Source organism: Microtus oregoni, unplaced genomic scaffold (assembly GCF_018167655.1).
Source record: "Microtus oregoni isolate MIOR12 unplaced genomic scaffold, Mior012 000012F_ref0000307, whole genome shotgun sequence".
NCBI lineage: Eukaryota > Metazoa > Chordata > Mammalia > Rodentia > Cricetidae > Microtus > Microtus oregoni.
In genome coordinates this window covers 14,792,044-14,816,939 of record NW_024543071.1, presented here as the reverse complement: position 1 = coordinate 14,816,939, position 24,896 = coordinate 14,792,044, and the positions used below count along the sequence as shown (strand labels likewise).

Sequence of the window (24,896 nt, the reverse complement as noted above, 5' to 3'; positions counted from 1 at the left end):
CCATGAGGGACATCCATATAGCAAGTAGTGGAGGGGGGACCGTGTCTTAACCTGTAGGGGTTTGGAATGGGGGGGACCAAGAATTGGGGGCCAAGATGGAGCTTCCAAACTGACATATATATGAAAATACCATAATGATACCCATCCCATTTACTTATTTACTTATTTATTTATTTATTGCTTTAAACCTAGTATGTAACTAAGGCTATCTTTAAACTCCTGGTCTTTTTTTTTTTTTTCCTTGGTTTTTCAAGACAGTGTTTCTCTGTAGCTTTGGAGCCTGTCCTGGAACTAGCTGTTGTAGACCAGCTTGCCTTTGAACTTACAGAAATCTGCCTGCCTCTGCCTCCCGAGTGCTGGGATTAAAGATGTGCCTAGCTCAACTCTTGGTCTTCTTACCTCCACTTCCTAAATGCTAGGAATAGGTCTGCACCACCACCACCCTCTAGTTGAAACCCATTATTTTTTAGACAAACATAAAAGAACGGCTGCTGGCAAGGTGAATGAGTGGATAAAGCCTGATGTGTTAATCACTGTTCTATTGCTGTGAGAGACATCATGACCTAGGAAACTCTTATGAAAGAAACCATTTAATTTAGCATGGCGCCACCCATGGTACTAGAACAGTAGCTGAGAACAACATCCTGATCTGTAGGCAGTAGACAAAGAGAAAGAGAAAATGTGCCTGGCATGGGCTTTTGAGACCTCAGTGTCCACCACCAGTGACACACTTCCTCCAACAAGGCCACACCTACTCCAACAAGTCCAAACCTTCTGATCTATTCCCTGGTGACCAAGTATTCAAAAATATGAGCCTATGGGGGCATTTTCATTTATACCACCACACCTGACTACTTAGGTTCAATGCCTGGAACCCACATGGTGGAAAAAGAGAACTGACACCCACAGGTTGTCTTCTAATTACTACATGTGTGGCCTTTACATACACATACACACAAAATAAACATGAAAAAAATCCCCCTGATTAAAATAAGGAATTCAGAATTGTTCTTGGTATCCAAGGATACTTCTGTTTTATTTTAATTGGCATCAGATTTATAAGTTTAACCCAAAAGATCATCATATTCTTCTCTCTATACATGTATAATATATGTATGTAAATATATATATGTGTGTGTATGTATATACTGTACACATATATGAAACAGAGATACTTTATTAAGAAAGGAAGCATTTTCGATAGTAGGAGTGAGCTAGTGTCTTCTTAGTTTCATCTCTTGCTGTGGCAGGCACCATGACCAGGGCTAGAGAGATGACTTAGTAAAGAGCACTGCTGCCACAGCTGGGTGCCCATAGCCACCTGTAACTCCAGTTCCAAGGATCCAGTGTCCTGTCTTTTTAAATCTTTAAAAATTATTATCTGTGGCTGGAGAGATAGCTCCGAGGCTATGAGCATTGACTACTCTTCTGGAAGACTCTGGTTCAGTTCTAAGCACTCACATGACAGTTTACAGTTGCCAATTGTAATTGCCGGACTGAACTCCAGTTTCAGATGTTCAGTCACCCTCACACAGCCATGTATGTAAGCAAAATAACAATGATGATAATCTGTGCTATGGAGTCTGTAAGCTTCCACATACAGAGCAGGTCTTATCTTGCCAGTCAAATGAATAAGAAACTTCATTGTTAGTGTTAGGTCTCAGGAAGTCCATATATTCATAAATGGGTTCAAGCTGGCCTATTGAAGGATTTCTGGCTGCAGATAAAAGCCAGTGTTCTTTAGGAACTTGTGAATTTTTTTCTGTTGTTATTGCTGTTTCCAAAAGAGCCCTCCCGCCAGCTATTCTTCCTTATAATCCACATGATTTGTCCACCCCCTGTTGTCTCAAGTTCTGTTGCTCTCTTGCTATCTCCAGTATTCTCTCCCTTTATCCAGCTGCCCTAGCCCTGGCCATGTCCAGTCTGTTTCTTTTTTCTGTCTGCTCTGGCCTCTTCCAGATGCCTCTGAATTTTTTTCTTTCTCTGATACACAATAAAAACCTTTCCCCTCATGAAATGATTATGTCATCAGTTTCTTTTTTCTTTTTTTTTTTTTTAAATATTTATTTATTTATTATGTATACAATGTTCTGTCTGTGTGTATGCCGGCAGGCCAGAAGATGGCACCAGACCTCATTACAGATGGTTGTGAGCCACCATGTGGTTGCTGGGAATTGAACTCAGGACCTTTGGAAGAGCATGCAATGCTCTTAACCACTGAGCCATCTCTCCAGCCCTGTCATCAGTTTCTTTACTGGCTTCCCTCACATATTGTTTTAAAGTTGCCTGCTTGTTGTTGTTGTGTATGTATTATAACACACACATATGTATGTATATGTGCTTATTTGTAGAATTGCGTGAACAAAGTTTTGCACAATTTTAAAAATAAGTTTAGTGTTTTCTAACTAATATTTTACCTGCTAAGACATCTCTCTAGCCCTCAATCAGTGTTTTTGAATAAACATGGGGATATTCCAAACATACTCACCAAATAGTTTATCTTTGCCAAGTTAGAAAGTTCTGATATATTCTGTATCATGTATACATGTGAAATAAAAGTAGAGACATGTGGGTTTTTACATATATAAATAAATGGTGTTCTTGGTCACTTTTTTTCACTTTTGGTCCCTGTTTGTTTGAGAAAATTTAAAATACTATGGGGCAGCCGGGCGGTGGTGGCGCACGCCTTTAATCCCAGCACTCAAGAGGCAGAGGCAGGCGGATCTCTGTGAGTTCGAGACCAGCCTGGTCTACAAGAGCTAGTTCCAGGACAGGCTCAAAACCACAGAGAAACCCTGTCTCGAAAAACCAAAAAAAAAAAAAAAATACTATGGGGCACCTAGACATACAAATAAAACATTTACTGATAATAAATCATAAAGAAACTTATTTAAAAAATAATTGTTTGGGGGTTGCTGAGATGGCTTAGAGGGTGGAGGTGCTTGCCACCAAGCCTGATGACCCAAGTTTGATCCCCAGAACATATTGGAAAGAGAGAAGCAACTCCTGCATACTGTAGTGATTTTTACACTTACGTCAAGTCATCTGAGTGACCATACATATACACACATAAATATATACTTTTTTTGTTTTTCTTTGTTTTTCAAGACAGGATTTTTTTGTAACTTTGGAGTCTGTCCTGGAACTTGCTCAGTAGACTAGGCTGGCCTCGAACTCAGAGATCCACCTGTCTCTGCCTCCTGAGTGCTGGGATTAAAGACATGTGCTACCACTGCCCAGCACAAATAAATGTTTTAAAAACATTCTTTGATAAACATATAGCCTTGCCATTTATTAAAGAAGAAAGCAGATTTACATACTAATGAGGAAGATAGATGTACTTATTTATTTTAAAGAATTAAATCATCACTGAGTATTTGGTACTGCAGGACATAGAATATTGTTCATTTTTTGGAGTTGATAGATATTTTGATTTGATTTTATAATTTTTTTTTTTTTTTTTTTTTTTTTTTTTTTTTTGGTTTTTCGAGACAGGGTTTCTCTGTAGCTTTTGGTTCCTGTCCTGGAACTAGCTCTTGTAGACCAGGCTGGCCTCGAACTCACAGAGATCCACCTGCCTCTGCCTCCCAAGTGCTGGGATTAAAGGCGTGCGCCACCACCGCCCGGCTTATAATTTTTTTTTTTAATTGGAATTTTCTGTGGAGCCTTGGTGGTCCCAGCACTCTCTTCGTAGACCAGGCTAACCTCAAACTCACAGAGATACACCTGCCTCTGTCTACAAGCAGCTATTTTTAAAACCAAATATTCTCTAACACAATACAAAGGTGTTCTAATTTGATCCTACATTCTGAGGAATGGCAGTAAAATTTTTTTAAAATTTTTTTCCCATCACTAAATTTATATTATGTTTCTAGAGGAGCAGAAACCTTCTTTACAGCCAAAGTACTGCAACTCATAAAACATACCAGTTTGAAATCTGAGCTAATGTGGTTTGGGCATGCTCATTGTGGTACAAGGTGTGGCATGTGCAATGCAAAGTGCATGTTGTGTGATTAGAACACTGACTGCCGGCAGCAAAGTAAGGAAAATGCATCATAGGCATACTGCCTGAAACTCCCTGAATTCATTTTGATTTTGAATTAAATTTTGATCATTCTGCATTCAGGAATATTTTGCTGTTGCCAAACTTTCAAGATCCCCCCATATTTGGCTGTGATTAACAGGCGAGGCTAGGTTGAAGCCAGTGAGATGGCTCAGTGGGCAGGCACAAGCCCAATGACTAGCTAGAGTGTGATCCCTGGGGTCATATGAGGGAAGGGGAGAACCGAGTCCACATGTCGTTTCCTCACCATCACATGTATGCTATGGCATGCACATGTACACAAAAATAAATAAAATGTAGTAAAACATGTTAAGAAGAATAAAAGGAACTGGGTTATAGACTAGCATTGAAGAACTTACTTTAGGTAATAGGAGAGTGAGGAGCCGTGGTTAAGTTTCTTTTCCTCAGAAAGAAAACATACTGAATTTTATGGTTGGATTTAGGGAGATAGTTTTGATCTTTCATTTTCTCTTTACTGTTTTGGACTAGTCATTTTTCTTCTTGACCTATGATTCTCCAGGATGAAGAGCGGGATCCTCTACTGCACAGTTTCAGTCATTTAAAGGAGGTCTTAAACAGCGTAACAGGTAAGGAAGGCGCCACATGTGGGAAACAGTGTAACAGGTAAGGCTCCACATGCAGACAGAATTACCTGGCCTAATAAGAAATACATGTATTTGATTTACTGCAGGGATAGACAAAGCTTTCTTATAAAGGATCATATAGGGCAATTAAATGGAAACAAAGGACCATATAGTAAACCCTTTAGGCTTTGTAGGCTGTATGTGGCTCTGTGGCTGCTCAGCTCTGTCCATGCACCTCACTAGTCATAAGTAAGATGTACATTAGAAGTATATATTTGCTTTCTTTTCTTTTCTTTTTTTTTGGATTTTCGAGACAGGGTTTCTCTGTGGCTTTGGAGCCTGTCCTGGAACTAGCTCTCTAGACCAGGCTGGTCTCGAACTCACAGAGATCCGCCTGCCTCTGCCTCCCGAGTGCTGGGATTAAAGGCGTGCGCCACCACCGCCCGGCGTATATTTTCTTTCTTAAGAAGTACGCAAGTCAGATTGGGCTCGGGGATAAAGCTTGTCAATCCCTAGTCATTGCTTTCAGTCTTCCTATGTTCTCAGAATCCTTTGTTCTTTTATTTTCCTAATCAAATTAACTTTATGTATTATTCACATTTAGAATTTTCAAAGCCATTTGTATATTATCTTTGTTAACTTACAGAAATGTGTGAAAGAGACATGCATAATGCCCCCTTTTATGACAGAAAGTGAAGTGTAGAGGGTTTAACGTGATCTGCCTGACGGTTTGGAGATGTAGCTCAGTTTGTCAAGTGGTGATCTCCCTTGAATAAGCCCTAGATTCAATCTGTAGCACCCCAAAAACTTTGTGGTAGCATGGACCTTGTCTGTAATTTCAGGTCTTGGGAGGAGAAGCCAAGAGGTTCAGAAGTTCAATATCATCCTTTAGCTATATACCAGTTTTAGGCTAGCCTGAGCTACATGAGATCCTATCTCAAATGAAAAAAAAAACAACAACAAAAGACAAACAAAAAACCAAAAAGCAAACAGTACACCTAACGTGATTTAGCTAATCTCAGAGGCCGAATCGAGTAAATTTTAGGCTTCTGACACTTGCTTTAGTGATCTTCTCCATGTTGTCCATTGCTTTGATGCATTTAATTAGAGAGGACTGTATATACAAAGTGCCTTTTAGTGTATGTGTGGGAGAAGAGGGTAATGGAAGAAAAAAAGTCAATACCCATGTGGTTTTTGTTGTTGTTATTTATTGTTTTTATTTTGCACTTGTGCTTTTTAAAGGTAATATAGACTAAAAGGAAATGCCTCAGAAATGTATTCCTGTGTTGACCCTAAAGGGCTCTTGTAATGTAGCCTTGGAATGCTGTTAGATAGTGGTATATCATCACATAATTGAACAGTATGGCTGACTGAGTCCATGGCAGTTATCCTCACAGAGGATCTTTGGGGATATTTGTAGTCAGTATCTACACAAACTGTGATAATTTCATTCCCTACAATCAAGAGTACAGAATTTGTATATTGTTACTCTGACAAAAGTATCAGTGAGGGGGACTTGATTGTTCCCCTTAGTCATTAAGGGCTCTTAGATCCTTTCAGAGGGTCTTCTGAAGGAGTTAATGCAGAAGTGTGATTTCTGTGAGGAGTTTCTTTGGGAGTGAAGAAAGTGTTTTATGGTTGTACAATGTTGAAAGTCTATTAAAAACCACTGAGCTGTATACTTTACAAGGATAAATTTTATGGCATGTGAATTGTAGCTCAAAATGTGTGTGTGTTTTTTTTTAATGTAATCAGGGTTTTATTGTACTGTCCAGGCTTGCCTTGAGTTTTTGGACTCAAATGATGTATCTGCCAACCTCCTGAGTAGCTAGGACTATAGGTGTGCACCACTGTACCTAGCTTTATCTGTCATTAAAAAAAACAAATGTAAGTTACAAAACTGATAAATTCACATTTCTTAGGGCTTAGAACTCTGGAGGGAAGCCTTTGGATGTAGTCATGGCCGAGCTTTGGACCCATTGCCCAGCAAAGGCAGCATAAGGCAGCCTCTTGGCCACTTTGTCCTTTTACGTCTCTCTCATTAACTCAAGGAAGCACATGGCTTTTATATTTAAATTTATTCAAGCTGTAATCTTTGACATTTGAGTTAGCTTTAGTACAGTTTTGCATTTATAGTAATATATATTATGTATTTTCTCTATCCCCAAAGAATCCCTTTTAATCTTTTCCGGATGCAAATTTCAGGCTGTCTTGTCCCATCTCCCCTCTCTTGCTTTCTTTCCCCTCCCCCCACAGAGTGTGTTTGATCAGGTGTGGCAGGAATATCCACTGTCAAGCTGCGCCCTTTATATTAGTCAATATTATCCTTCTCCCCCCTCCCTGTCTGTCTGCTCCTTTGGGCTTTCCCAGTTGATTTATAATTTTGGAATTCTCATCGGAGTCTGTAATACAGTTTGTTCATTATTTAACCAAAACCTGTTTAATGAGCAGAGAGAGGCAATGTAAATGTTAGACATGTTGCAGTGATGTACCTTTGTGCTTCTCAGAACGGGTGGGTAGTTAACTCTGTGCTGCCTGCAGGGCTGGGGTATCCTGGGCTTATGGCAAAGGGCCACTTTGGGAGTGGGCAGTGGCCCTTTTGTCCCTAAGTAGCCTTTGTATCTGTCAAACCCTGCCACAGTTTTAGATTCCAATGATACATTTCCTTTCACCTTTCTAGTAATCTTATGGGGCTCTGGCAAAATGCTAGAGTTATGTTCAACCTCACAGCTAGACCCTGTGGTGACATGTGTGCTATGGAATGGGAGCATAAGAAGGAAGGCCGAATATCTTCCTGATATTGCTCTTGGTTTTAGGTGTGAAAAGAGATGGACAATTGAGAAGAATGAGACATGATCTGTAATCTTTGGTTAATTTTTTGCCAGATTAGAGAAGTCTTTGCAAGTCTTAGTACCCTTCTCTAGTATAGTTTTATACATTTCTGAAATGAGTTGTATTCAGTTGTGATTTGTGGTGTTTGGCTTTGCTTATTTTTTAATCCAGATTTAGACTGCCCTTTTCCTTGGTCTTCAAGCTCATCCCCCATATATGTCTATGTGTTCATGTGTGTGCACACATATTTGTACAAAAGGATTCTTTGCTAGAAAAATCTTGAATTTAGAACAGAAAGAAATATTCTAAAAATATCACAACAAAAATTTCTTGAAAGATTTTTTTTGGTACTGGGGATTGTATCCATGACCTTGTACATGTTAGGTAAGTACTCTACCATAAGCTACATCCCAATCCCAGCCTTGTTTTCTATTTATTTATTTATTTATTTATTTATTTTGACAAAGTCTTACCATATAGCTCAGACTGGCTTCAAAATTAGAATTCTCTTACCTCCACCTCCCAAGAGATGGGATTCTAGGTGTTTGCCACCATATCCATTTGGGACCATCTCTTGATGGCATTAAAGCCTTCAGGGCCAGGCTTGAGGAAGACCTTTTTTTAGTTTTGTGTGTGTGCATTCTCATACGCCTCCAACCTGTGTGAGTGAGTGTGTGTGTGTGTGTGTGTGAGAGAGAGAGAGAGAGACAGAGAGACAGAGAGAGAGAGACAGAGAGAGAGTGAAAGTGAATGTGAGAAAGAGAGAGAGAGACAGAGAGACAGTGTATGTTTTTGGAGTTAGTTCCAGACCTTTTTAGGACTTTTGTGTTGTTTTATCAGCTTATCAGACTAGGGAGACCAGTATAAATACCATGGAATTCTTGTAGTTTTTCTGAACCTTTTCTTATTCATTCTCTGAGATTTGGATTCTTTATTTTCCTGAGTTATTGGGTTGCTACTTGCCAATATTTTCTGAATATCTGCTATGTGCCAAGCATTTTTCTTAGTCACTTAGACATTGAATCTATAATAATTGAGAGAGAGAGCATAGGACCAAAGTGTATAGGGAGAACCAAATGTGTTTTGTAGCTGCTGGTGTTACAAGACCAATGGCTCTGACCACTGTGAAGCTACTGGTGTCTATTCTATCCTGTATGATCTTTGCCAGGTATGAAAAAGACAACAGGGAATGAGAATAGTTTGCTGTTACCTTTCTCTCCTCCCCTTCCTCTCTTTTGACTTGCTATTACTGTTTAGCTCAGGTGGTCTTCCCATTGCTGGGATCACAAGTTTGTGTTGCCATGGCCATCTTGTTGCCGTCTTTTCTTGTTTCTTTGATAACAAACAAATCAAGGAGAATGAAAAAAAATGTTTTTCAATTCGGCTTTCTCATGTAAAGCTGTTATGCCCAAAACTTAGATGTTTCCAAAGACATCAGTGGATAGAATATTTCTTTACTGAACTAACTGGGATATCAGGAACTAACATACTTGAATCTAAGAGGGAGAAGCAGGTGCCTGGAGAAAGTGAATGTGTTAGAAGTTTATTTAAATATAGTTTATCTTGGACAAACACACCTGTAGGGTACAGTCTGTCTCAAGATTTTTGAATTCAGAATCTGAGCTAGGAGGTTTGAATACATCTACCCTCCAGAGTTTCAGAGAACATTTAAACAGAGTCTGGAAGCCAACTGGAGAAGAACTATGACTTAACACCTGTCTGACCTAGGCATCTTAGAAATAGCTGCCTAGGTAGAGAAAAACAGTTCAAAAAAGCTTATACCTCAGGTTTCATTTAGAAGAGGAGAGAGGTGTAGGAGAGAGATTTTAGGAGTAAATAAAAGATTTTTTATTTAAGAAAAAGATTGAATGCATTATATGAAAAGTTGCTAAATATATTTCCTATATTGATTGAATGTATATACTCATTTTGTTTCTGTAGGTGTCTATAGTTTGGGGACTAGCAGAATGAGTAATACAGCATTAGCCAGCATATAGTGGTACACTAGTTATTGCCTTTGTTTCGCTTGGAACTAAAGTGAACTTTTTGTTTTGTTTTGAGGTAGAGTCTCACTATTAGCCCTGGTTGATGGAATTCACTATGTAAACCAGGCTTGCTTGGAACTTAAAGATGTCTGTTTACTTTTGTCTTCCGAGTGCTAAGATTAAAGGCATGTCTGGCTAGAACTGAACTTTTGAATTGTCCAAGGTATAACAGAAAACTACTTTGTTTTTCTTTAGAAGAAATTTAAGAACCAAGGTTGACAGACAAATTTATATAAAAGGCTGAATATTGGAAGGGTCAAAGTCGGGTAAATGTGTGCACTTCCTATACCCCTTTTTTATTTTCTTGGTTTATAACAGAACATAAGACCATATATGTTTATGTACACACATAGACACACAAAACATGAAATGTTAGAATATGGCTTGATAGCTGGGCACAATGCTTGCACTTCCATCTGCTTGGGAGGTAGAGGCAACATTGTTGAAGCCTAGCAGTTCAAACCATGATTGGATAACAAAATGAAACCTTGTTAAAAAAGGATATGAGACCCTGCCTCAAAAATAAGGTAGAGATAGCCAGGCAGTGGTAGCGCACACCTTTAATCCGAGCACTTGGAAGGCAGAGGCAGACAGATCTCTTTGAGTTCAAGGTCCCCTTGGTCTACAGAGTGAGATCCAGGACAGTCAGGGCTACAGAATACAGTAAAACCCTGTCTTGGGGGGGGGGGGGCGGGATAAAAGGTGGAAAACAATAGATGACACTCGATAGTGACTTTTGGCCTCCATGTGCCTGTGTATCACACCAGAAACTCATATACACTTGAACATGCACACACATGAGAGGGCGAGTATAAGAGAATGCATTAAAGACTCTTGAGACTAGATAGTTGAATATGGTGGTGCATGCCTGTTATAACATGGGAGGCTGAAGCAGGTGGATCATGAGTTTGAGGCCAGCCTGGTTTATACAGTGAATTCCAGGAAAGGATGGATTCATAATGAGACCCTGTCTCAGAGGGAGAAGAGGAGGGGAGAGAAGAGAGCTCTGTATAGTCTTGCTTCTTCTTGTGGGTACAGCTCTGCCTTTACTTTCCATAATACCTGGACATACACATAGCAGTCAGAATCAAGTCTGGCTGGTAGGAATGCATGTTTTCTATCATAAAGAGGCTTGTAAGTAGTAGTAGCAGTAACAGTAACAGCGATAATAATGCATTGTTAATATCTTAGTTCTCAGAAACAGAGGCAAAGGTACCTGAGTACTTTGTAGCATAGTTTGTAGGCACTGTAGCAGGATGCTCTCTGTTAGGTGTCAGAATCATGGGGGTTGCTTTCATTGCCTTTGTTCTCTTTAGCACATCTATTTCTTGAGACCTGATATGTCTCCCTGGGTATATGCCCAACTTGCTGTGTCAGCAATCAGTTGAGTAAAAAGAGAGGGAAAGCCAGCTGCTCTTTTGTTTTTAACAAGGAGGCAGGCAGATTCCTTTTCTTCCACACCCACTCAAACTCAGGGCAAATGCCAAAAGGATTTCAGAGAAAGCCAAATGTTTGAAATCCAATCAGTATGAAGTTTTAAGGAGGAAAGATAGTGAAGAGTTTGTTTTAGCCCTCCCCATCTCTACCTGTCTCACGTTCATAGGTCCTTAATTGACCACCCCAGTTTCTGAAATAGTATAGGGTATGTTTATGGAAAGAACAAATCCTTTATTTTATCCTGATAGCCATTAGAAGAGAGTTAGATATATAACAAAATATAAATTAGAACTCTTCAGCTCAGATCACCTTAGAAGATTATGGTAGGAAGCTATGACTACTTTATGTTCTCAGTTTTGCCTCAGGAAGTCAACACAGCTATTACCCATTTTGTTTGTTGTATAACCTTTCAGACTTAGATGGACAAGGACTCCTGGACGCCTGCTGGCTGGAACGCCAGTCTTCTGTTAACACTGCTACCACTGTAGGCTAAGTTATGAAGGGCTGCCACATGTGCACAGAACACACTGGCCTTTCCTTGTTCCACGCTTATTGAGCAATTACTTGTCAGTTTGTGGAATTCACATTATTGCCTCAAGTTTCTGGCCTAGTATGAACTATGGGTATTTGGAAGTAGCCTGATAGACTATATCCATCAGAGGGCAATAAATCAGCATTTGATTTGGTAGAAGGGCAGGACCAGATGTACTGTAGGAGGAAGTGATCTCTGTAGTCACCCATGCAGCTGCTTCCTCATCCCATATCCCAGAAAGTAGCTTAAGAACTGGAGGGTAAGAGTGGATGGGGACATCGGTTAGAGAGGTAAAGGGTCAAAAGAACTTCAGTGTTACCTACGATTGCCCTTGGGTTGGGAAAAGTCCTTAAAAATATGAGCAAATAAAATTCCCTGATATTGGTAAGGATTTTTCTATTAGTTATTTTTGTTTTTAAGTAAGACAATTAATTGTCAGAAAAAAAAAACCTGGAAAAAAAAAAAACCTCATTCCACACGAAGTTTCATTTTCTTTAAGTAAACAATACATTTAAGAAAATTGTCATCTATAATGAGTCTTTTTCTATCTTGACTCTTTTTCTGTCCCAACAGAAAGCTCCCAAATAAAGACATGGAGACTTCTTTTTTTGTTTGTTTTGAGACAGGGTTTCTCTGTGTAGCTTTGGAGCCTGATCTGGAACTCACTCTCTAGAGCAGGCTGGCCTTGAACTCATAGAGATTCACTTACCTCTGTTCCCCGAGTGCTGGGATTAAAGGTGTGCACCACTACCACCTGGCAAGACTTCTTATTAGTTACAAAAGCTTAACCTATAGCTTAGAATTGTTCCTGACTAACTCTTATAATATAAATTAACTAAAAAAAAAAAATATATATATATATATATATATTGCTAAATTGTAACTAAAATAAATTAACCCATTTATATTAATCTGTATTTTATCACTTGGCAGTATGTCTCTTCCATCTTGTACCTCTTGTTTTCTCTCTGTGTCTCTTGGCATCTCCCACCCCTCGATTTCCCCCTCCTCTTCCTTTCTCTTTCTGGAAATCCTACCTATGCACCCTGCCTAGCTTGACCGATCAGCTCTTTATTAAGTCAGTCACAGTGATAGATCTTCACACAGTGTACAACTATCTCATAACAGGCACCTGGGGCGGAGAAATGGCTCAGTGGTTAGAACTCTAGAATTCATTTCCTAACACCCACCTGGCAGCTCACAATTGTCTGTAACTACAGTTCCAGGGAATCCGTCGCATCAGGCATGCACACGGTGTGTGTGTGTGTGTATATATATATATATATATATATATATATATATATATATATATATATATATATATACACACACACATATATATATGCATGCATACAAAATATACATACACATAAAAAATAAAAATAAATATTTTTTTTTCTCTTTGAGACAGGGTTTCTCTGTGTAGCCCTGGCTTACATGGAACTTGCTCTGTAGACCAGGCTAACCTTGAACTCACAGAGATCTGCTTGCTTCTGCCTTCCAAGGCCTGTGACACCACAACTAAAACACACACACACACAAAAATCTTGAAAAGGAAAAAGAAAAAGAAAACTGACATCAAATTGACTTAACAAAACAGGAACTGAGATGGTGTCATGACTGAGAGCTAGAGTGATATTTTCAGATTGCTTCTCAATAGGGAATTATGATGTCATATTAGTTGGATGTGTGGCATCTTATCTCTTCCCCAATTTTAATTAATTGATTATTTTTGTTATATTTTGTGTGGATGTGGATGTCAGAAGACAGCTTTCTGGAGTCAGTTTTCTTCTCACCTGTCCCTGGGTTCCCGGGACCAAACTCAGGCTGTTAGTCTTTGCAGCTAGCTCTTTGTATTTACTGATTCGTCTTACCAGCTCACCTTTTCACTTAGTGTGGTTGTGTGTACTTGTACAGGTGTGGGTGCCATGGTGGGTCCCCTCTGTTTTTATTTTTTTATATTTTTTCAAAATTAAAAAAATGATTTATTTTATGCATATCGGTGATATCTGCGTACCACGTGTGTCTGATGCGCACAGAGGGCAGATGAGGGCATTGGATCCCCTAGAATTGGAGTTACAGGTGGTTGTGAGCTGCCATGAGGGTTCTGGGACCTGAACCCAGGTCGTCTGTGAGAGCAACAAGTGCTTTTAACCACTGGACCATCTATCTCTCCAGCTCCTGACATTGTGTTTTTGTAGAAAGCCAGCTGTTTATCTGTGGACTATCCTCCATTCTAGGTTTCCCTGTGTCATTTAACTTGCTCTCCTTTCCTAGTATTTTCTATATACTAGAAGTTAAGGCTAAAGGCTTAATTCAGGTTAAACATTTTTGGCAAGAGTATTTCCTTTTTAACTTGTCTTTTTGAGACAGGGCCTCTCTGTAGCTTAGGCAGGTCAGGATCTCACTGAACTCCTGCCCCTTGAGTGTTAGATTGCCTGACTGGCACGAATATTCTCATCGGATGCATATATGTTTCATATTATATTGCCACAGGAGACACGTTGTGGAAGGTTATCTGTTTTGCTGTTGTGTGTGTTTGAAACGGGATTCATGTAGTTCGGGCTAGCTTTCACCTTGCTGTGTAATTGAGAATGATCTTAAGTCCCTAATCCTGCCTCTCCCTCCCAAATGCTGGGCTATGGTATGTACCATTGTGTGGGCTTGTTCTGCCATTATTTGCTTCCAGTGTTCCTGCTATATTTCTTGATTTTAAGATTGTTAATTTTCTCTTTGTAGTTAAGTAATCCACAAAGTGATGATATAACCATCCCTTTCTCTAACATTCACTCTGTGTCATAGAGAATTATGATTTTTAAATTCTATCATTCTTTTTGCATTTCCTAGTTGACATTATCTGTGAACAACTGCCCTCCTTACTGACGAATAAACCAATTTATCCTAGAAAAGCATGGTAAACACTTACTTCCTTGGTTTAAATAAGTATTCAGAGCGGAAAGTGCATATTAATGCCCATTATTGATGTCAAATTTGGTTTTTGCTTATTTGACTTACAAATATTTACTTAAAGTTTACAACTAATCAGTCATTACTAGTGTTTAAATTGTTTGACCAATGAAACCATTTTCACACTGGTTACTTTTTTCTTTTGATGTGACTCCTTTGAGCACGTCCTGCTTTCTGATAAAGTATCATTGATAGGGAGATAAAGTAGAAGCTGTTGATATGCCACGTGTTATTAAGGGCAATATTATTTTGTTTTATTGAAAGCATGTGATATGGACTAAGGAGATACTCATTTTCTAAAGTGCTTGCCATCCAAGTCTGCGGATCTGTACAGGGATCCCCGGGACCTACGTCAGGCACAGTGGCATGGCTCTGAAATCCCAGCTCTGGGGAGGTGGAGACAGGATTCTTGGCATGTGATGGCCAGATAGTTAAGCCAATGGGTGAGCTTCAGGTTCAGGAGAGACCTTGTCTCAAAAAGAAGAAGAAATCAAGGAAGGTACCCAGTGTCACCTTCTGACCTCCACACATGTCCCTTTCCAATGTACATACACAAATGTGCACAAAAAAAGAAACCTGGGTTATAGTATAAGCTGTTTTTCTCTTGATAATAAAAGAAGTTTGGAAGCCTGGTAGAAAGAGTTTGATTTGATTCACCCTGTTCCAGCACTGTTTTAGATTTACAGTGTTATTTCTGGGGCAAGGAGTCCAAGAGAGTGTTGCCAGGATGCCCTTCCCACTATTTATTTACTTCCTTCTTTTCTTCCTGTGGGGGATAGAACCCAGGGCCTTAGGCATGCTGGACAAGTGCTTACCACTGAACTGCACTCCGAGACCCTCTTGTTTTCTTCCTATTTTTGTGAGGTGCCAGAGCTTGAAGCACAATTTAAAAAACTCAGGGTCAGAAATTGGGGTTCAACTTGAAGATCCGAAAAGCAAAACAGCCAGTCACTAGCTCTTACCTCAACCTCAGTCTGAAATAGTGATCCTGCTTACAGGAATATCAGAATGAGACTGTCTGTTGAGAGCTGTTTCCTCCCATTTTATATTCCTCTCTAGGGCTGGGATTAAAGGTGTGCACCACCATCATTAAAGGCATGCACTGCCCAGTTTCTATGGCAACTAGTGTGGCTACTGGGATTAAAGATGTGTGTCATTATGGCTACTGAAATTAAAGGTGTGTGTTACCATAATCTGGTCAGTAAGGCTAACTGCTGGGACTGTTTTACTGTCAGATTTTCAGGCAGTCTTTTTTTTTTTTTTTTTTTTTTTTTTTTTTTGGCTTTTCGAGACAGGGTTTCTCTGTGGCTTTGGAGCCTGTCCTGGAACTAGCTCTGTGGACCAGGCTGGTCTCGAACTCACAGAGATCCACCTGCCTCTGCCTCCGAGTGCTGGGATTAAAGGCATGCGCCACCACCGCCCGGCTTCAGGCAGTCTTTATTTATTAAAATACAATTAAAATCCACTACAAGTGCCCCTTAAAGTTTGGGAACCATGAGGGTATTAAATCTGAATTACATCTCTATGAATTTACTTTCAGTAAAATAGTTCTATATAGATGATAGTTTCTGGATTACTCAATTTTTGTCAGGCGGGGATTAATTTGAGCCCATTTCAATCATTACAGTTCTAGAAAACATGAAAATAAATGCTCTTTCTTGAGGAAATAAGGGTTGTGGATATAATTATGATTGAGTCATTTGGTACTTTGCACTTTATAAATGGTAAAGTAGAAGTTAAACATACTGCATTTGACATGCAGTCTTTTTAGTCTTCTAGTGGGTCAAGGGAAGAATCATTTGTGTTACAAACTACAGACGTGGAACTCTCAGCAGAAGTTTGTGTATGTGTGTCTGTCTGGTCAATAAATATTTCATAGTATGGACTGTGTGTCAGAAACTGAACTGGCTAGTAGGGGCCTGCTTTTCAAGGGGACTGGCAAACTTTCTGTTCTCATAAAGCTTATGGTCTGGTGAGCTGGTGGCTTGAGAAGCTCTGGGATCTGTAGTCAACTGGACACTGTTTTGAAGTCTGTTCACCTTCCACATGGGACCTCAGGAAATTGTAAACTCTGATTTCCAGAAAGAAGTCCTAGGATGGTCAGGAGAACAGTGGTGTTTTCTGAACAGCAGTGGTCTTGGGATGCCATGGTGCTGTTCCATCCCAGCCTCCCTCCCTTCTCAGCCCTGACTGCCCAGCAGTGACCACAGGGATAAGTAATTGTATGGAAGCTTTGTTAGCTGCTTTAGGACAGCGGGTGTTTTAGGAATGATTAATCCTTGGTTCAGCTCATCTGTACAGAAAATTGTAGGGAAAAATTTGTGTGTGTGTGTGTGTGTGTGTGTGTGTGTAAATGGACTTCTGTTGTCAGAATCCAAATAAGGCTCACTAATCCTCCCAGTTGAGCAGAAGATTAAAATCTTAATCAGTCTTATTTCAGAGTTTTAAAAGACTCATTTTGTTCTCTAGGTTCCAGGAGACAGAAAGTGAGTAGTGCCTGCTTTGGTGGAATTATGTCTAAAGGGAATGGAAGCTCCCAGGGTTCTATATTGCAGGCTCAGGTAATAACATAAAACAGGATTGATTGTATGTGTGGACTGAAGGAAGATAAAGGAAATGTTTGTCAGCATAGTTTTTCTCCAAAAACCAACGGTAACGAGAAAGTCGGCTTGTTTCCACACCAGCAGTTGTTTCTTCCCCATTTGTCTAATTGATCTTAGGACATTTTTAGCAGACCATCCGATAGTAATATGTAGTTTTTGGGATCTGGTTTGGAAATATTTTTCTTTCATTTACTGAGACAGGGTTTTGCTTTGTAGCTAGCCTGTGCTGGCCTGAAATTTACTCTATAGCTCAGGTTGGCCTCAAACTCAAAGCTGTCCTCCTGCCTCATTCTTCCCATTTTTGGATGACAGGTGTGCCACCATGTCTAGCCAGTAATTTCATATGTGCAAAACGTTGTGTAATTAAAACTGAGGTCTCCTATATGCCCTTTTACTAGTTGATCTTATTGTTTTTTTCTCACTACAAATGTGTATATAATTATTTTTCTAAATTGCTTGAGAAATAAATCATATATACCTTAATAATATGTTTTCTAAGAACAATGATAATTTCACTTAATCTAAGTACAGTTACCAAGTTCAAGAAATTTAACATTGATTCAATAATTTACTGTTAGCATTTACCCTACTTAAGGTTTCTGTTGCTGTGATACAGCATCATGTCCAAAAGCAAATTAGAGAGGAAAGGGTTTATTTCATCTGTCAACTCTCAGGTTGTACTTCATCATCGAGAGAATTGGGGTAGGAACCTGGAGGCAGGAACTGAAGCAGAGGCCATGAAGAAATGCTCTTTACTAGCTTGTTCCTGTTGGCTATTCAGGACAACATGCCCAGGGGTAGCATTGCCTACAGTTGGCTGGGCCCTCTCATATCAGTATTAATGAAGAAAAGGCCCTATAGATTTGCCTCTAGGAAATTTTTGTTTGTTTGGTTTTTTTGAGATTTATTTATTTATTTATTTATTTATTTATTATGTATACAGTATTCTCAGTACTCTACCCGCAGGCCAGAAGAGGCACCAGATCTCATTACAGACGGTTGTGAGCCACCATGTGGTTGCTGGGAATTGAACTCAGGACCTTTGGAAGAGCAGGCGGTGCCCTTAACCACTGAGCCATCTCTTCAGCCCCACAACAACAGATTCTTAATTAAAAATATCAGTTTCCCAAGTAGAGTCTTAAAGATCTCTCAAACTTTCCATTGAAATTTCACAAGCCAGGCAGGCCTCCATTGTCTGCAGACCTTAAAGTCTGGAGACCCTCCCTCCTTTTTTCTAAATTATAGACGGGGCTTGTACACCTGTTGTCCATCTCAGTGTTACCTTATTTTCCCCAGCATTTCATTAGACTCTGAACATCCAGTAGCTTTTCTAGCTCCAAATTCTAAACTCCTGCAAAACAAATGCTCAGTTCTATCACAGCCCCACTCCTGGTACCAATTTATGTATTAGTTACTTTTCTATTGCTATGAGGAAACACGGATCAAAAGCAACTTGAGGTGAAAAGAGTTTATTTCATCTTGCAGCTGTCAGGTCATACTTCATCACTGAGGGAAGTCAGGGCAGAAACTTAAGGCAGGAACACAAAGGTAGGAACTGAAACAGAAGCCATGGAGGAATGCTTCTTACTAGTCTGCTTAGCCAGTATATTTCTTATACCATCTAGGACTACCACAGATGGCACCTTTAACAGTGAACAGGATAGCCTCAAACTCATAAGAGACCCTCTTGCCTCTGCTTCCTGATTGTTGGGATTAAATAGCTGTGCCACAACACACAGCTATGACATTGACATTTTTTATAGGTCATACATCTATCATCCATCTATTTGTTCCTCTCTCATTTCCTCCCTTTTGATATTTCTCATTTTTTAATGTTTCCTCATATTTAGATTCAGGTTATGAGTATTTGACATGACTCTGCATGTTACTGCTAATACATTGACTCTTTTAGGTTGTTATTTTTATAGTTACCATTTACAAGTGATACTAGTTTTAATACCTTGATTAAGTGGGTTACATGGATTCTTTATTGTAAAAGTATTACTTGCTACTTGGAATTAATAAGTCATTTACAGAGTGAATTTTAAGTAGTTTGTCTTTTCTTTTTGGGGGAGTACAAAAGATAGGGTCTCATATAATCCAGACTAGCCTCAAATTCACTGTATAGCTGAGAATGGCCTTGAATTTTTGATCCTCCTGTCTCTGCCTTCCAAGTGCTGGGATTGCAGGCATGGACCCCATGTCTGATTTATGTATTTCAAAGATTGAACCTAGGACTTTGTGCATGCTAAGCAATCACTTTACCAACTGAGCTATGCCCTTAGCCCCTTTCTATTTTGTCTTTTCTTTTTGGAGATGGATACTAACTATGCTGTTCAGGCTGGTTGTGAATTCACAATCCTCCTGCTTTAGTCTTCCAAATGCTGAGATTATAGTAGTACACCAGTGTGCCCAGCTGTGATGCTGTTCTTTTGGTAGAAAAAGAATTTAGTGACTGAGTGGCATGGAGAGTCATGGGTCAACCCACCAAGGTTTTACAGCTCTTTGAAACACTGAGCAGAACCAAACAAAACGTTTTTACAAGTAAGACAGCATTAGAAGGAGTTACAGTAAAGATAAGAAGAATTCAAATCATAAAAGTGAGAATTCACTAGAGAAAATAAATAGAAGAGCTGATGAAAATAGGTTTCAGTGTTGCACTATTGCTCAGACTGTCTGTTAAAGCAAGTATTCACATTGACCACAATACACTGAAGCTGGTTCCTGGGAAAGAGCTTCTGATGGACTGTGCTGAACTGATATATGTCAGCTCAGAAGCAGTGATGCTCCTGGGTGAAGCCTGTCTTTGTACTTTCTAGCTTTTAATATGTAACTGGCCAGAGTCTTAGAAATGCAGTTCTCTGTGAACTAATGTTGAAAATGAATGATGGGCCAAGAGCTACACAATACCATGCACTGTTATGCTGTCCGTTCTTACTGATAACCCTTAAACAATGACTGAATGATTGGGGAGCTGGGACATTTTCCTGTCTTTTCTTTTGGTAGGTGTTTTGGTCTTACAAAAGCTATTTGCCAGTGAAGCACTTTACCAAACTGGTGACTTTCATTCTGTGGGAAATATAACTGCCAAATATAAAGTGCTACATTAAATTGTTTAGTCCCAAAAGCTTGGTAAGAAACTTTAAAAAAATTTAGTGATTTCAAGTTTTGAAGCTGGACATGATGGCACATGTCTGTGTTGTCAGGGTTTCTGTCCTGCCTGGTTCCTGTTCTGCCCAGTTCCTGCAGTCATTAAGTCCCAAAAAAAATCACACAGAGGTCTACATTAGTTATAAACTGATTGGCCCATTAGCTCAGGCTTCTTAGTAACTCTTTTTTTTATTATTTGTTTATTTTATTAACTCTTATAACTTATATTAGCCCATTATTCTGGTCTATGTTAGCCACATGGCTCAGTACCTTTTTCAGCAAGGCGGTCACATCTTGCTTCTTCTGTGGCTGGGCCAGGATTGCAGAAGAATGGGCTTCCTTTTTCCCAGAATTCTCCTGTTCTCTTTGACCCACCTCTACTTCCTGTCTGGTTGTCTCACCTATACTTCCTTCCTGGCTACTGGCTAATCAGCGTTTACTTAAAATATAATTGGCAGAATGTAGACATTTGTCTCTTTGACCCACCTCTACTTCCTGTCTGGTTGTCTCACCTATACTTCCTTCCTGGCTATTGGCCAATCAGCGTTTACTTAAAATATAATTGGCAGAATGTAGACATTTGTCCCATACCGTGTCTGGAATCCTATCACTTGGGAAATGGATCAGATCAAGGCTGTCCCAGCTACATAGCAAGTTTGAGACTTGCCTGACTATATGAGACTTTGTCTTGGAAAATAAAACAAGTGTAGTTTTGAGGTTTCAAATAAGCTTTGTCTTGGGGCTGGAGAAATGGCTCAAATGGTTAAGAGCACTGTCTGCTCTTCCAGAGGACACAGGTTTGATCTCCTCACAACCACTGTAACTTCAGTCATAGGGGATCAGACACTCTATTTTGGTCTCCACAGGCACTTCACACACATGGTGCATATACATGTAGGGGAAACACCCTTACATGGAAAAGTAAATAAATGGAAAATAAAGATTTGCTCAATGAGGCTTGATGGGAAACTTGATAATTTCCTAGGACTATGTATGCTAGCATCCATCACCCAAACCATTTTTTCCTCCATTCAACCAAAACCACAAATGTTTGTTTTTGAAGTTAGAATAACACCAGCCATATGACTTCCTTCTTTTTCTATTTGTTAACTTGTTTTTGTGGTAGTGAACTAAACATGGCAGTCTTGCCCAGGTTGACGGCGTACAAGTGTGCACTACTGAGGCCCTCAGGCGTCCCTGTTTTCATAAGTAGGACTGACTATAAATCCATCCTCCTATTTCTACTTTTAATCTTTTAATTTCAGCACATTTAAAATGTATAGTTGTTCATTGAGAAACTCTACATAACCTTTTAAAAATCCATAAGGTTTGGAAGTACCCCTGTCTCTTGAACATGAAGAGAGATGATTAAAGAGATTAGAAAATCATATCCTATTCTCTTTCTGTCACCTTTCCCTCCTGTTGGCCTTCATTTTCCCTTTACCTTCTTATATTGCTTTTAAGGATCTCATTAATATGCTTACCTTTGCCTACTTAGAAATGAGAAAGTATTGTTTTGAGTATTTTGCTATCAAAATAGGCTACAGATATGACCATAACTTTCGTAAACCTTATCAAGTATTGGTCATGTTTTGTTAAATTGTCCATTTAAAAACAAAGAGAGCTACATGGTGTTGGCGCATGCCTTTAATCCCAGCACTAGGAGGCAGAGGCAGGTGGATCTTTGTGAGTTCAAGGCCAGCCTGGTTTACAAGAGCTAGTTCCAGGACAGGCTCCAAAGCTACAGAGAAAACCTGTCTCGAAAAACCAAAAAACCAAAACAAACCAAAACAAACAAAACCCAAAAACCAAACAAACAAAAAAACAGGTCTAGTTTGGGCTTCCCCTTTCAGTGAATGTGCTATAAAATAGGATGAAGTGGGGTGAATGAAACACTCCCATGCTTTATTCATTGGATCTGTCTACTCAGAACTGAGGCATTCTGCCTATAATAAGGTGACTTGACAGACTGATCCTAGTGGGTTAAGGTGGAAGAAAATATGGAGTGATGTATCTTGGTTGGCTGGCACGAGCAACGTTATTTTTAACTTCCCTTTTCAGTTCCTTCATTGTTCATGCTCCCTCACTAGCTACTATGAGAGCAGTCAAAATTAGTAACTACATAAAGTGAAGTTCCTCTTGTCTCCCCAGTCACTTCCAAAATAAACAGGGAGTAGTACTGCCTGTATTTTGTCTCACTTTACTCTGAAGGCTAGCAATAGAGGAAGCATGGATTAGTGTGTAGTGATTTCTAGGCTCTGCCCTCTGGACAGATTCCCCTTTGAGAGCTCCAGCTGAGTGACAGGACCATGTGCAGGAGTGCAGCTGGAAGTCTAACATGGGCAGATTTGGGCTGGGTAAATATAGCAGGAGCAGGATGTCAGTGTGGGAGATGGATTGTTCTGGGAAAGGAAGTGTTGTCTTTCCTCTGAGAAACAATTTCCTGTACTTCTGGGACTTTTGCTTTCTTCTTCTTTCCCCCTGAGGACAGAAGAGGAGTTGGCAGGGGTTAGGTACACTTGCTAAATTCTATCTCTGGTTGTCTGTCTCTTCCTACATTTGAAGTTGAGTATAAAAATCAGATATATTTCAACAAGTTCAGCAATAGACCCAATAAATAGCCATGACTTAAATTTTATCTTTTGCAGTCTTAAATCCCCTACCTGCTTAAAGTCTCTTTTAAAAGGTAACCATTCTTTCCTCAAACCAACAGGTTGAGAGGCAAAAATAATCATACAAAGAAAATCAACTCTATTGAAAGTCAGACATGAAGCACCAGCTGGCAGGAAACAGCTGGGATGTTTCTGGGAGCTGGGCTCTGCCACAGAACTTAACTCTTCAAGCTCTTTGTTATCTGAGGCACTAAGATGACTGCCTACCCACTGTATAAAACTAAATCTTCTAGAGGTTATTTTTTATAATTGAATAGAACTTCATGAATTACAAATCATTTTTGCATTTAAAAATTCCTTGGCTGGGGGCATAGCTTAGTTGGTAGAATGCTTGCCTAGCATGTGTGGAACCCTGGCTTCCATTACCAGCACCACACTGGAAAACTGTTAGCAATGGCACACCCTGTAATCCTAACACTTAGGAGGTAAAGGTAGGAGGATCAGAAGTTCAAAGTCATCCTTTGCTATAATACCAAGTTCAATGCCAGTCTGGGCTCTGAGAACACAGAGAAACCCAGTCTTGAAAAACCAACCAACTAACCAAACAGCAACAACAAAATCCCTCGGGATCCAGAAAAGTTAAGTATGTGTTCATTAATTTCTTTTTTTTACTATTATGAATAGTGCTGCAAAGACCATGTGTGTACGCATGTAGTTCAGTCCCTGTTTTCAGTGCTTTGGGTGAATATTTAGGAATGGAATTGCTGGGTCATATGGCATTTCTATTTAACTTTGTGATGAACTGCCAAATGGTTCTCCTTGGCTTTAGAGCCATCATTTTACATTCTCATAAGTGCAGAAGGGTTCAGTTGCTCTGCATTCTCACCAGTACTTGCTGTTTTCTTTAGGTACAATAGACAAGTACTCTCTACCCCCAAGTTATGTTATGCTATGTTATGGCCCCAGCCCTGTTTTAAAAAATATTATCACTTCCCAAGCTTTCGAGACTCAATTGGGCTGTGATAATAAAGCTCTTCCAGCTCTGGTTCTCCTAATCTTTCCTGAAAGAATTGGGCTGCTCTTTGGGGCCCAGTGTTTTAAGGGTTTAGTTTTAGGGCTAAAAAAAATTAAGAATGAGTTTTTTGGGTTGGAGGGAGTAGCTCAGTTAATGGAGTCCTTGCCTGTTATGCTTGAGGCCTTGGGCTCAATCTCTAGACTTAAAAACAACGGCAAAAGATGACGGTTCGCAGCAAGTGCAGTGAGCCCAGCTTATAGCAAACGAGCAGATGGCCTGTAAGTCTTGACTTTCCAAAACAGAAAAGACAAAGTTGATGGACTGGTGGCACGCACTTTTGATCTCAGCACTCGGGAGACAGAGGCAGGTGGATCTCTGTGAGTTCAAGGCCTGCCTGATTTACAGAGAGAGTTCCAGAAAAAAAAAGTGTCAGTTTTGTGTCTTAAGATGGGATGCCATTTCCGGTTTATTCTGCCATTAGATTCCTAGACCACGCCATAGGCTAACTCTTGCTAACTGTACAACAGTCTCAGTTTGCTTATAGATTGCCACTCTATCTGCCTGCTTATAAAATTAGTCTCTTTCTCTCATTGGCAATACTGATAAGGATCAAATTCAGCATCTTCCACATGCTAGACAAATTCTCAACCACTGAACTACAGTCTTGGTCCCAGAGTAACCTAAAGAGGGAGTTAACTCTTTTTCCTCAAGAATGATTAGTTCTTTTTAAGGTACTGTATTTTAGTTGTTACTGCTGTGTGTTTGTGTGTGTTGCTAGGGTTCAAACCCAGGTCCTAGCACGCATAGTTAGTGCACTCTTACTGCTTGACTACTAGGTGATGTCCTCAGCCCTCAGTACTACTGGTACTAAAACTCCAGCCAGATATGGTGATGCATGCCCACAACCGGCCTGATTTACATAGTAAGTTCTAGACTAGTTGGGGCTACATAGTGAGACCTTGTCTCCAAAAAGAGAGAAAGAGAAGAGGGAGAAGGGACAGAACAAAGGAGGAAGGGCACACTGGAACTGCTGGTTTCTTGCTTTTCTCTAGAGAT

The 24,896-nt window shown here is 39.7% G+C and overlaps 1 protein-coding gene across 4 annotated transcripts in view; it reads left to right on the top strand.

Moving 5' to 3' along the window:
• Window positions 1–24,896, top strand: part of Gbf1 (golgi brefeldin A resistant guanine nucleotide exchange factor 1) — a 142,831-nt gene that overhangs the window by 10,622 nt on the left and 107,313 nt on the right. For all 4 annotated transcript variants that reach the window (XM_041660931.1, XM_041660930.1, XM_041660929.1 and 1 more), the window contains exon 3: window positions 4,584–4,650. In XM_041660931.1, coding sequence (XP_041516865.1) covers window positions 4,584–4,650 — 67 coding nt within the window. The remainder of the gene's footprint in view (window positions 1–4,583; window positions 4,651–24,896) is intronic.